We start from the raw sequence: 12,845 nt of genomic DNA, 5'->3' as shown, positions 1-12,845 counted from the left end.
TTCCTATAAATGAACAATTTTACTTTTTTTGATAAATAATTTTCATCTCTTAATTTGAAAATATAGCGATCGAAGTATGATAGTAGATAAGGAATTGAAATTTAGAGAAATACTGACACAAAGAAAAAAAAACTGCTTAATGTGAGAAAGATACACTGATGATTAGGAATAAGGAATTTCCTAATCATCTGAATCCTAACGGAATAAGGAATTATTATTTCTCTTTATAAGTCTTGATCTGACCACATCGACACTTGTCCACACATGGGGTCGCTTTGGTTTCAGATTTCAGTAAGATGTGAGACCGGTGGAGATAGATAGATAGATATTTTTTTTATTTAACTTGATAAAATATACATTAGAAGATAGATAATAAAAGGACTATTTACATATTATAAATATATATATATTACAGAGAAAGAAAGATTTTCCTTTCGGATGTGCAATAGAATATGCAATAAATGAATCAACATTACAGTTCAGTTTCACTCTTAGTTATCTTTCAGATGAAGTGTATTGTCGTCGGCAATCCAGAACAGGGTACCCGTTGGATTCCACTCCTCTATGAATTTCGCGACAGTTCTTGTTTCTTTGTAGTAATCAAGTTCCAGTAAAAGCCTGCTTTGTAATTTCCGACGTAGGCTATACATGAGGGTTTGTGCAGATTCGGTGCCGGTTATTTCTTGTGTGTTTTTAGGTAGAAGCTGTAGATGACAGCCTTAGCGCAGATGAAGAGGAAATTGCATATTCTGTGTCTGTTTTCTTCTGTATGGACTAAATTCCAGTAGTCTTCTCGGCTGTGGGCGTAGTTACGGATGTTAGAGGCAGTATTCAGGACATAGGTGATCATTGCTTTGTTTGCGGGACAGGTTAGATATGTGTTCCAAAGTACCTGAAACGTCACAGAATAGACACAGATCCTCTGAGCTGAAATTTGTCTAGCTTAGAAGGAGTTGGCAAGATGTTATGCCATAATCTCCACTGTATGTCGGAATCTGGTTTGACACACTTCGATTTATATGGAAGATCCCACTGAAAACTGAGTGGCATGTTCAGCCTTGTAGATGAGAGGATTAAGGATGAATATACGAAGAGCGAAGTTGGAGGCACTGACATGAGGAAGTGGTATATTTTCTTGTAGTTGGAGTCCGAGCAGTTTCTAGAAGGAATACGGATCCCCGAGGTGTAGCGATATCTGGATAGGCTTTTATAATAGCAGCTTGTATCTGTTGATATTGCTTTAGATAGATAGAGAGAGCTCACGATATATTTGTACAATGTTGGACACAAGAATAAATTAATATAGACTGAAGGTCATATGATAACGATATATAAGTTAAGGAATTTTACAGGGGAGATTTCAACATATGGTAGCAAGGAAGTGAGAAGCAGATTTTTCGTATAGCGAGTGAATCAATGAGTGGAATATGTTGCCTGAGGAAGTGGAATGTACATGGTTATGAAGAGAATTATGACAGTCATTGTATGCTCCGGTACGAGCCTCCTACTATAAGTCTCCTAAAACTACACAGAGATACCAGTTTAATAATAATAATAATAAAGTTAGGTAGTGTGTTTTTTGTAAATCACTGAAATATTTATTTTAAAAAGTACTCCAACTTTGTGATGGTACATCATTCCGTATTTAGCATCTCCTTATCACAGAGTGTCGCATTTATTCGATTCCTTCTCTTAAAATGGGATCATCCTTAAATGTAAAATAATTTAATATTCATTTAAATTTTAACCAGCTTCCAAGATACATATTAAGTTTACCAAAACATATAGAGCTTCATGCACGATGCCAAATAACAATAAAATCTTGAAAAACCGAAATTTTATGAAAATATTATTGATCGTAAATGTCTTTCGGTACATTACAATATCTTTTAGTGACTTTTAAAAATACTCTAGAAAATTAATAATAAAACAATGAAGAAAATAATAAATATTTATTTAAAAGGATGATCGCAAGTCCAACTTGATATTTCTTAAAATTTGTGAATTAATCGTTTGTTTTACTTTGGCTTTTAAGTTTCCGTGATTCAGCATTTAAAATGCAAGTTAACAAAATAAAATAAAAAAAAAAAAGTAATTAAAACGCCCAGCAACAAACATATGATGATAGGCAGATAAGTATTTAATTATCAATTCGATAAAACAATGGAATTTTTTTAGGAACTTATTAATCTTAGAGCTGACGTAAATCCTTACTACTGAAAATCAACAATTCGGTGATTATAACCAAATTTTGCATGTTATCATTAACAGGACCAATGAATAACTGTTCGTTGATAACATTCACATGAGGCGTATAACAAAAAAAAGTAAACACTTTCTCTGCACACGAAACTTCTTTTTTTCCACAAAGCCCTTTTTTCTTGATGATAAAACACATTATAAAAATAGCGTCTGCGCACTTCCATTATTCGTCTACTACTGCTGCTGTTTTACTTGAAGAAAAAAAGGTTGAAGACAATGGCTTCTACTTCTACTGGTAAGAATATTTTTATTTTTTAGATTTTTTTTGCAAAGTTTCTTATATATATATATATATGTGTGTAATAATTTTTTTTAACTTGGGGATATTATATATTAGGATAACCAAGTAATTTTATAAAATTTTATAAATTTTATAAAATTTTATAATTTTATAAAATTTAAAAAAGTTTATAAAATTACTTGGTTATCCTAATATACAATATCCCCAAGTTAAAAAATTTATTACATCTATATCTCCTCCAGAGATTTTTATTAAAAATAAAAACACCTTGTTGCAACTTCTATAGGTAAAGGTGATAAGGCTTCGTATTACTATAACCTTGATATTTAGGGTCTAGCTACTCACTGAGGAGGCCTCAAAAAAGGTTGAAACCGCTCTGGGTAGTGACCCCACCCATAATGCATTGCAGTATACATCTTCTAGTGAGATGTGCTTTACATTATGGGAAAATACTAAGAATAGTGATCAGAGCTTTACCCACCTTTACAACGAGTTGCCCTGGTGTTGCACCATCTTTAGACTTGAACTTTGTTTCAGGCGCAAACTTAATTGTTTGCATACTTGGGATTAGGAGTTAAAATAACCAAGTTTATAAAATTACTTGGTTATTCTAATAATTCTGTATGTATGGATAGTAGCAATTTTATAAGCATGTTTTTCGACCAGGCCCAACTTAATCGGTCTTAGAGAGTCATGTTACGAATTTGATTCACACAAAAGATTGTTTTGTTTTTCCTTTTCCTAAACAGGCAAACTAGTCTGAAAATACGCACAGACATTGCCAACATAGAGATAACCACGTTGTCTTGAAAAATTTGGATTCAATATTAAACGAACTCCTGACCACCTTGATATTAAGTTTAAGATGCATATAACGAGAAACAACTTATAGGTTTTCATTATCCTGGAAGAGGGCTTTATGGGAAGGGGAAGGTTTGCAGAAAAATAGAAAGGACAAGCACTGGATATTGTATTGTTGTTACAGCATTATGTTGATGTAACACATAGATTATTCTTGTGTCAATCATCTGGGCAAAAAATACTGTTTTTTTTTTATTATTATTATTATTTATTTATTTAGTCGTATGGGGTCTACACCGACTGAGCTACGGAGGCTCTAGTTATTGGATGAGTACGGATAAATGCAGTGGGAAAATCTCACTGAGAAAAGAAAAAGAAACTGACTGTTTCGAGAGTAATTATTATCTTCAATATCATATCGATGGCATATATTTTTCGCGCTTCATATACATACAAGAAAATGACTGCAGACAAACTTTAGAAAAAAAGAAAAAAAAAAAGAAAGATGACTTCGAGCTATTTGTCCTGTAGCTGAAAAGACTTAAGGTCGGATTGTCTAGGTGGGTGGCAAGAAATCTTTATATAATGCTTTTCAACGGACTGTTTAGTTAAACAGTCTCATACGGAGCCATCAGGGTTTTCTAAACTCGTATTTTTAATCCAACAAACAGACTACTTGAAAATGCATTTAACAGGCATACATACACTGGCCTCATATTATTAGTCACATTGGTCATATCAAACCAAACAATTATAACAAATAATCTGAAAGTATTTTTAGAAGTAATTTTGCTATGCTCATTTTGTCGTTAACATGGCCCAACTGAATGAAAAAATTTTAATAGTGATCGTAAACGCAAATTTCATTGAAGTTATCAAACCATGGAGGAATCATTTTTATTATTTCCAATCATTTTCTGAATAAAAACATAAGTATAACGGGAAAAAAAAAAAAACTTTCAACAAGCAGTGGTGAATTCAGAATACTTTTTAGAATATATTCTTTATAATGTTGGGATTTTTTTTAGAATTTTCTAATAATTTTTAGAAACATGAATAATTATAAATTTATGTGTTTTAACATTTGCGGTATTATAATAAGACAAAACATGTGGAACATTTTTTAATAATTATCAAATACATTTTTAGTTATAGGAATCCAATATACATATAATTGAAACAAAAATTATGAAATTTGTTTCGAAGTTAGGTTGAAAATTCCATTCTATATTTATTACTTTTAGCAACAGATGAGGCTCCATATTAAGGAGAAAACTTGTGACACAAAATTAAGCATATATAACTGCACGCACGGATGATGAAACAGTTGCTGAGGACTGTTACAATTTAAGATATGAATGATTCCGAAATTTAGTGAAGGATTCCAACCGCTTGGTTCAAACATTTTGAATTTAAACTTTGAATGCAAACATTCGAAGCACGCGGCTGGAACAAGATCGTGCCGTCAACCAGACGCCTGCTGTAATAGCAGTCAGTCGCTATATGCCAAGAAACACATTTTGTTTAAAATTTCCTTTAGACTGTTATTGAAAATTAATTATAGACTAGACCTGTACTTATCTGCGACAATAAGGAATTAAAAAATTTGTCGCCTGCGGCGTATCCCTAAATATATTTTGCTTATCACTGTACGTAACAGGCATATTAGCTAGATTAACATTGAACTTTAAATGCTATAATAATTGTTTACGTATAAATCCAGTTTGAAACTATTCAGCGTTATGACATCCGATCTTTCCATTTTTTACAAGAACCGTCATGATGTCTAGGCAAAGTATCATTATTCAGAGAAAATATAAATCTGACGAGTGTGTCAAAAGCCATTACAAAAAACTGGGTTTTTAAAAATGAATACTGTAGTTCATTTGCTTCGTCTGTTAATTATGCACAAATATCAATTTGTCTGCGCATCTATCCTGCCCTATATGTATTGTATTTCTACCTTCGTTTGAACGATATGCTGGTTCCTGTTAGGACAAAAAAGATTCGTGCTGGAATAAAATAAAATTGACGAGTTCAAAAAAAGAAAAAAAAAAGCTCTCTGACAGCGGAGTTTTAAATATGAACGAAGAAAAGGCGAATTAACTAACAAGGAACTGATAAAATTAATAAATTAACTAACACGGGCACTTAATACCGTTATATCTTCTGCTTTTAGTGTTATCACTGCGCATGTCGAGATTCTATGATTGCAAGGTACAGAGCTAAACGTAAGAAGCAGTGGCGGCCGGTGAAAATTTTAAGTGGGGGGTGCTGCATATACAGAATAAGAAAAAATAAATCATTTTTTTCTAAGCATTAACTAATTTATCAATAAGTAAATTTACATATTAAAATAATTGCTTTATTAAAAATATTTCACCACGAACGCACACCAATAATGAAAGTTTCGTATCTCACAGAAATAATGCGCGCAAGCATAAATTTTATCTGTAAGCGACACTGCTCGTTGAGCAGTGTCGCTTACAGATATTTCGATTAACAACTAAAGCGTTAATCGAACAATTCCAGTTATTAAACATTCAATCAATGTAAACATAAGCTGTAACCTTTAACATGTTGTATTGAATTTATATAATGTTGTTGTAAGTTACATAATGTTATGAAATAAAAGGCGTATTAAAAACGAACTAATACGGGTACTTAATACGTTACATCTACTTTTAGTGTTATCATCGCGCATGGCGAGAATCCGTGATTGCAATGTTATACAGATAAATATAGTAAATTCGCGTTTAAAAGTAAAAGCTGGATTTTCAAAGATCGCAGGCCAAATTTCAGTTTCTGCTTAGTGTGGTAATTAGAGCACACCATATTATTAATTGGAAGTTCGTAAATTGGCATAAGTTTACTTTAGCAGCTTGTTGCTTAAAATCTACTCTCAGACCATAGTAATGACAGTCCCCTCCATTTTTTTTTTTTTTTTTTTTTTTTTTGCAGAAACCGACTCTGGTCCCAAGAAGTGTGATTGCAGGGATTGTCGTTGCTGTCCTGCTGCCAAATGTTGTTCCAGATGCAACTGCGAAGACTGTCGTTGCTGTTCTGCTGCTCAATGCCGATCCGGATGCAAATGCGACAAATGTAGATGTTGCGCCGCTTCGAAATGCCAATCGCAATGCAAGTGTGACAACTGCCGCTGTTGTGCAGCTGCCAAATGTCGTCGAGAATGCAAATGCAGTCGCTGCAATTGCTGCAGTGCAGCTAAATGTCGTGACGGCTGCAAATGTGAGGAATGTCGCTGTTGTTCTACTGCGCGGTGCAGCTCTCGGTGTGAGTGCGGCGATTGTCGCTGTTGTGAAGCGGCCAAGTGCTGAAACAAGTGAAGAGAATTTTCATGGAGTAAAAAAAAAAAGAATCGTTTAGAATGTTTAAATTGATTTACGATTCAGTTAATTTGTAATAATGATTCTGCTAAATATCAGAACTAGAGTAAATGGTTTACTGTTCTAAATGACTTCTAAAATTTATTCTAAATGATTTCTAAATTCTACTTTAAAATTTACATGTTCATAAATACGATATGATAACTGGAATTAATTTTTATTTGATTATTTAAACTATTATATTGATTTTCATAATTTTACTTTATAAATATTCAATTCAGCTATTTGTCATTTCAATCGCACGAAGTTAAATGAAGTTCTTTGATATTTAGAAAATTTCCCGAAATTGTATGAAAGAAATAACATAATTATTCCATTAAAAATAATATATATAGGAAAATGTACAATATTTTAAGATCAATAAATTTCTTCTGGGTTTAATATTTATTTGTTTTGTTTTATTTTATCGTCTGATTCTTAAATATTCCACAGTTATAATGTAATGTATAGACTCATCTACAAGAAATCATTTTCATAGTTGAACCAACAATTTTTAACGACTGTTTTAATTTTAAAACAAAATCGATTCTTTAATTTATATTCTTGTTTTAAATATCTTTTGTTTTGGAACAAACCTTAATATCCAGACTAGACCATTGTCTTTAGGTTACAGACGTCTGGTTAATTTTATAACAACAATTAATGAATTGATTGCTGCCAGGAGTTTCATCTAGGGACACGTCGACCATAAGAACTCAGGAGGGGGAAAGAAAAATGGCGAACTAATGCTTTACTGGATCGTCGAACATAAGGTGTAAATGTTAACACTATCTGGTAAGATGGACGTTTGCAATGCAAATACCATTTTGGAATACGTTACCTTTTAAAATATGGTGGCATTATTATTATTATTATTATTATTATTACGGGCAACTCCAGGGAGTCATTAGACTCATCGAGGGAGGCCCCAAATCATTTTCATCACAACTATTCGACATTCATACAGTATCTATCATACCTCGCCTTAAACTCATTCACTGTCACAGCATCCACCACAGACTCAGGGAGCGCATTCCACTCATTCACTACTCTAAAAGTAAAGAATCCAGCTCTAACACCTTTACTAACCACACTTTTGCCCAGTTTCCATGGATGTCCCCTAGTCCTCCCACAACCAGCCCTGTTCTCAAAAATATCTTCTGAATTAATTTTATAGAAACCCTTCAGTAATTTGAATGTCTCAATCATATCTCCCCTCCTCCGCCTATCAACCAATTTTTGCAACCCACAAATCCTCAACCTGTTCTCATACGGTTCATTCCACAGACCTGCTATCATCTTGGTCACTCGCCTCTGGATCCTCTCCACCTCCTCCCCATCAAGAAGAAACCTAGGTGACCAAATCTGAGCACACTAGTCGAGATGAGGTCTTATCAAGGCTCGATACAGAGGAACAATAACCTGCTTGTCTCTGCTTGTCAACGTATTCTTCAGCAACCAAGTGATTTGATGAGCTGATTTGGCCACTTTTGCAATGTGTCCCCTAAATTTCAATTCCTTATCCACCAACACTCCTAAATCTCGTGCCTCATCAATTTCCTGGAGCACGGTTCCACCAATGCAGTAAACTGCCTCCCATCTTTTCACCCCAAAATGCATAACCTTACATTTTGCCACATTAAATTGACATCCATTCTCCCTAGCCCAGACCTCCAATCTATCCAAATCATCCTGCAAAATTTTGACGTCATCTGCATTCACTATTGCCCTACCCAACTTCGCATCATCTGCAAACAAATGAACTGTTCCTCTCAGATCCTTTCCTATATCATTTATGAACAAATTAAACAGCAGTGGTCCAAGAACAGATCCTTGTGGTACACCACTAGTCACAGGCCGTCTAGTGGACTCTACTCCTGAGTAAACCACTCTCTGATATCTCTCCATCAACCACCCTCCTATCCATCTCACCAACCCTATGTCCATTCCCATATGCTGCAATTTACTGATTAGAATTCCATGTGGTATCCTGTCAAAGGCCTTAGCAAGGTCCAGCAGAATCACTGTAAACCCATTACCCTTATCCAGTTCAGCCGTCACTGTGTTATAATACGTGAGCAAGTTACTGAGGCATGACCTACCCTTCACAAAACCATGCTGTCCCCGATACAGTATCCCATTTTCTTCTATCCAATCTTGTATTTTCCTCTTGACTATTTTCTCTAAGACCTTGATAATGATTCCTGTTATGCTGATTGGCCGGTAATTTTCAACAGCAGCCTTGGAACCACCTTTGTGCAGTGGAACTATTTTCCCCTCTTTCCACCCCCTTGGGACTGACCCAGTCCTGAGGCTCAAATTAAACATAATGGTCAAGGGCACTGACAATTCTTTGGCCGCTTCACGTACGACACGAGCTGGTATACCATCCAATCCCACAGATGTATTGACATTGAGGTTCTGTAATAGACTAGTTACCTCTACCTCATTCATCACAATTCCAGTATAAGCTGTTGGTTCCTCCATTTCCGCAAAGCCACCACCTGGATGATATACTCTTGCAAAGTGCTCGCTCAGTAATTCCACAACATCGACTGATTCAGTTACCTCCCTACCCTCAGCATTTTTTAAGATCATTCTACCATGAGCATTTTTCCTTTTACTTGCAACATATTGAAAAAACTGTTTGGGATTCTCTTTAGCCTGCATGGCCAATTTCCTTTCGTAATCTGCTTTTGCTTTTCTTACCACCCTTGTTACCATCCTGGCCTGAGCTTTATACTGTTCATGCACCTGATGGTCACCCTTCTCCTTAAATTCCCTCCACAATTGTTTCTTTTTTTGCAGCTCAAGCTTAATAGTGTTATTCATCCATTTAACCCCTACCTGATTTATTATTCGGACTCTTGGTATACAGTCAACCATTGCCTCCTGCAAACAGTTCTTAACCACCACCCATGCACCATCAACATCCAGCCCTTGCAGTTTTACATGCCATGGCATTGAGCCAAGCACACACCTAAGCTTGTCATACTTACCAGCCCGGTAATTCCACATATACCCTGTCTTAATTGTAAATTCGACTCCTTTAGCCACCTCCCAAGTCATGACCTTATGGTCACTCTCACCAATTGGTGGCAACATGGTCATGTTCGTTACAGCTACATTCTCAGTTGCAATTACTAGGTCCAGCACTCTCTGCCCCCTGGTATTTTCCAATACATGTTGCCATAGATAGTTGTCCCTTAATAACTGCATAAAATCCAATTCCTTCCTCCCATGTGCCCTCTCCTCTTTCCAGTCAATGTTACCATAATTGAAATCACCCATAATAATTACCCTCCTTCCATTCATTTCTTCTATTTGCTTATGCATACTATTCCCACCATCCACTCCATCACCCGGTCTATAGCAGCACCCAATTGTATATTTTGTTCTGCTAGATTGTATCTCACACCAAACAGCCTCAAATGTGCTTTTTTCCCCATCCTGCAGTTCAACTTCTATACTCCTTGGCTGAAGCTCATCAGCTATCATCAATAACACTCCTCCCCCCTTTTTATTCACCCTGTCACTCCTGAACACGCTATACCCATCGCATTCAATCCCACTAGCTTTATCATCTTCTGTCAGCCATGTTTCACTAATACCGACAACCTGTGGCCTGGAAGTGCCAGCCATGGCCAAAAACTCTTCCTTCTTGTTCCTAATACTCCTGGCATTAGTGTACATGAATCGCAGAAGCCCATTTGTCCCATCCCTACTTTGATTCCTTATACTAATTATCCCATTCTGATTTGTTGTCCGTCGTACTCGCCCGGGCGTAATATACTCATTCATACACTTAACTTTCCCCCCTAAAGTCTGCATATCTACTCCCCCCCTCTTAATAAATCTAGTTTCCCTGAGTCTGTACATCCACTTCCACATCATTCATCAACACTCTTTCAAGTCTCCGTACACCAACTCCATTCAAATGTAACCCATCCATCTTATATAAGTCCTTTCGCCCATCGAACTCATTCCACACATCCACAAATTCCACACCACTCTCCATGCATAACCCACGCATAAAGTCATTGGCAATTATGGCCCTCCTTCTAAACACTTCGCTGTCATACCGCGGTAAGATACTCACCATCCTAACTCTCTCACTCTTCTCTTTTGCTACCTCAAACAACTCCCTCACATCCTCTATCATTTCCATTTTGTCCTCTTTCAAATCATTCGTTCCTGCCACTATTATCATCTCTTTCACCCTCTGTTTTTGCACTCGAATAGATTCGCTGACGTCCTTTATGTTCGCACCCGGCTGGTACGACTTCGTTAAACTCTCAATTATTACGCCTCTTAATAGCGAATCCCCATACAGCACTCGCTCCTTCATTTTATTGACGTTTACGTACATTCTATTTTTTGCCGTCACAGACTTCCGCCGGTTATTTGTCGGTACGTTCAACACACATTTTTGCATACGCTCCAGTTGTCGTTTGGCTCTGTGTATCGCGCCATGTAAACGGGCAATTTCGCTACTCGCATTTATCTCACCATTTTCATTATCGATCAAATCATCCATTCCTTCGGTGTTTCTACCTTCATTTACACTTTCAGCGACGCTCTCACACTTATCTGGCACTACCACGCAATTCTCTAGTACACCGCCATTTTCTACATTCTGACTACCGTTAACGATATCAGTCTCGATACACGAAACACGCTTGAAGTCCTCATTCTCTTTACACTTTCTACACATATTAACTCCACTATCACTTTCTAACCAGACTCCTACCGCTCTTCGCAAGGCATACATCTCACAGACAGCACATTGCATAAATTCTTTTACGTCAAAACTCTTAAGCAAGCATGGCGACCTGGCCGCCATTTTTTTCTTTATCGGTGCCATGTGTACGCTATCTTTTCTTAAAAATAATAATTAAAATAACAGAAAACACGCAAAAATTGCACAGACACACCAAGAATCAAAAAGCAAACAATACTACTTAAAATTCTGGTAAAATATCTAATGGTAACACAAAATAATACTGATCTTTCCAGGAGCTCTCGACAAGCCGACGATCTAATCCGTGCGACACCAAGCGACCAATCAATTACCAAAAATCGTTTTGGCACTAAAAACAAGATTATACAGTGATCGAACAATGAGAATTGCTTGCAAGTAACGTATACACATTCGGCCACACTGATGTTGGAGTTAGTATCACCTAGAATTGTTTATATGTAACACAGTATTTTATTATCATATATGATAAACCACATAGGCGTCATCTTGTGTTTATTCTAATTCCCAAATTTTATTACATTCTTTCTAATTATGGTGGAGTTATTGAAATATCATTCGACGCGTCTTATTCTTGTTATTCCCGTTGAGTGGCGGCTCCTGGCTTGAAATCATTGGGGGTGCTGCAACTTTCGAAATATACTGTACATAGACACTGTAAGTACAGTGTATACGTGTTTCGATAAAATTTCAAAATTATGGTAAAAATTAAAAAAAAATTAAACATGAATAAATATTGTTTATTATCGATAAAATTATACAGTTTGGTATAATTCAAAATTACTTAAAAATAAAATCATTCCTTTAATTGTAATTAAAGGAATGGATTTAAATTTTTGGACATTATAATTAAATCCTTTAATTGTAATGTCCAAATATTTAAAGAGACGGAGTAAACACGATAAGCACTACGAACACTCTACTACTGGCGCAAACTGCATATAAACAACAGTGGAACTGCGCGACGGACAGTGCCGCATTACGCTAATAACTCGCATCTTACTATGATGTGCATATGCTTAGCAATATGACACTGTGGTAAACACAGTGCCGCTAGCGTCCTTCGCCCTCCTAAGTGCTACAAGATGGACTTTTATTATTTTTTATACAAAATAAGAGAATGGTATAGGATTGTTGATGCTAAAATTAAATATTACAAGCAAATATAAATAAATGAATAAATATATTTATATATCGAGAAAAATTGGGGGTGCTGCAGCTCCGTAGTGCCTATGCACGAGCCGCTCCTGTTCACGTTAGCATAAAGGGGCGAACGTGCAAATGATTTGACTGAACAAAAACTTGGAATGGCTCGTAATTCTTTTTTTTTTAATAAAAATAAGTATAGCATCATCTAAAAAGACACCTTTCGTCTGCATTTATATGTTATATTTCTTTC

At 35.8% G+C, this 12,845-nt stretch overlaps 1 protein-coding gene across 1 annotated transcript in view; it reads right to left on the bottom strand.

Annotated features, from left to right (window-relative positions):
- The window catches only part of LOC150100239 (uncharacterized), a 50,281-nt gene extending 44,782 nt beyond the window's left edge, over window positions 1-5,499 (bottom strand). The window contains exon 1 of the mRNA XM_090402618.1: window positions 5,463-5,499. Within this exon, the coding sequence (XP_090258744.1) occupies window positions 5,463-5,499 (37 nt within the window). The remainder of the gene's footprint in view (window positions 1-5,462) is intronic.
- Window positions 5,500-12,845: the final 7,346 nt, after the last annotated feature.

This window comes from Typopeltis vanoorti, chromosome 13 (assembly GCF_054136105.1).
Source record: "Typopeltis vanoorti isolate ZY-2024b chromosome 13, IOZ_Tvanoo_1.0, whole genome shotgun sequence".
Lineage (NCBI taxonomy): Eukaryota > Metazoa > Arthropoda > Arachnida > Uropygi > Thelyphonidae > Typopeltis > Typopeltis vanoorti.
The sequence above is the reverse complement of the archived record's forward strand: the minus strand, read 5'-3'. Positions and strand labels throughout refer to the sequence as shown.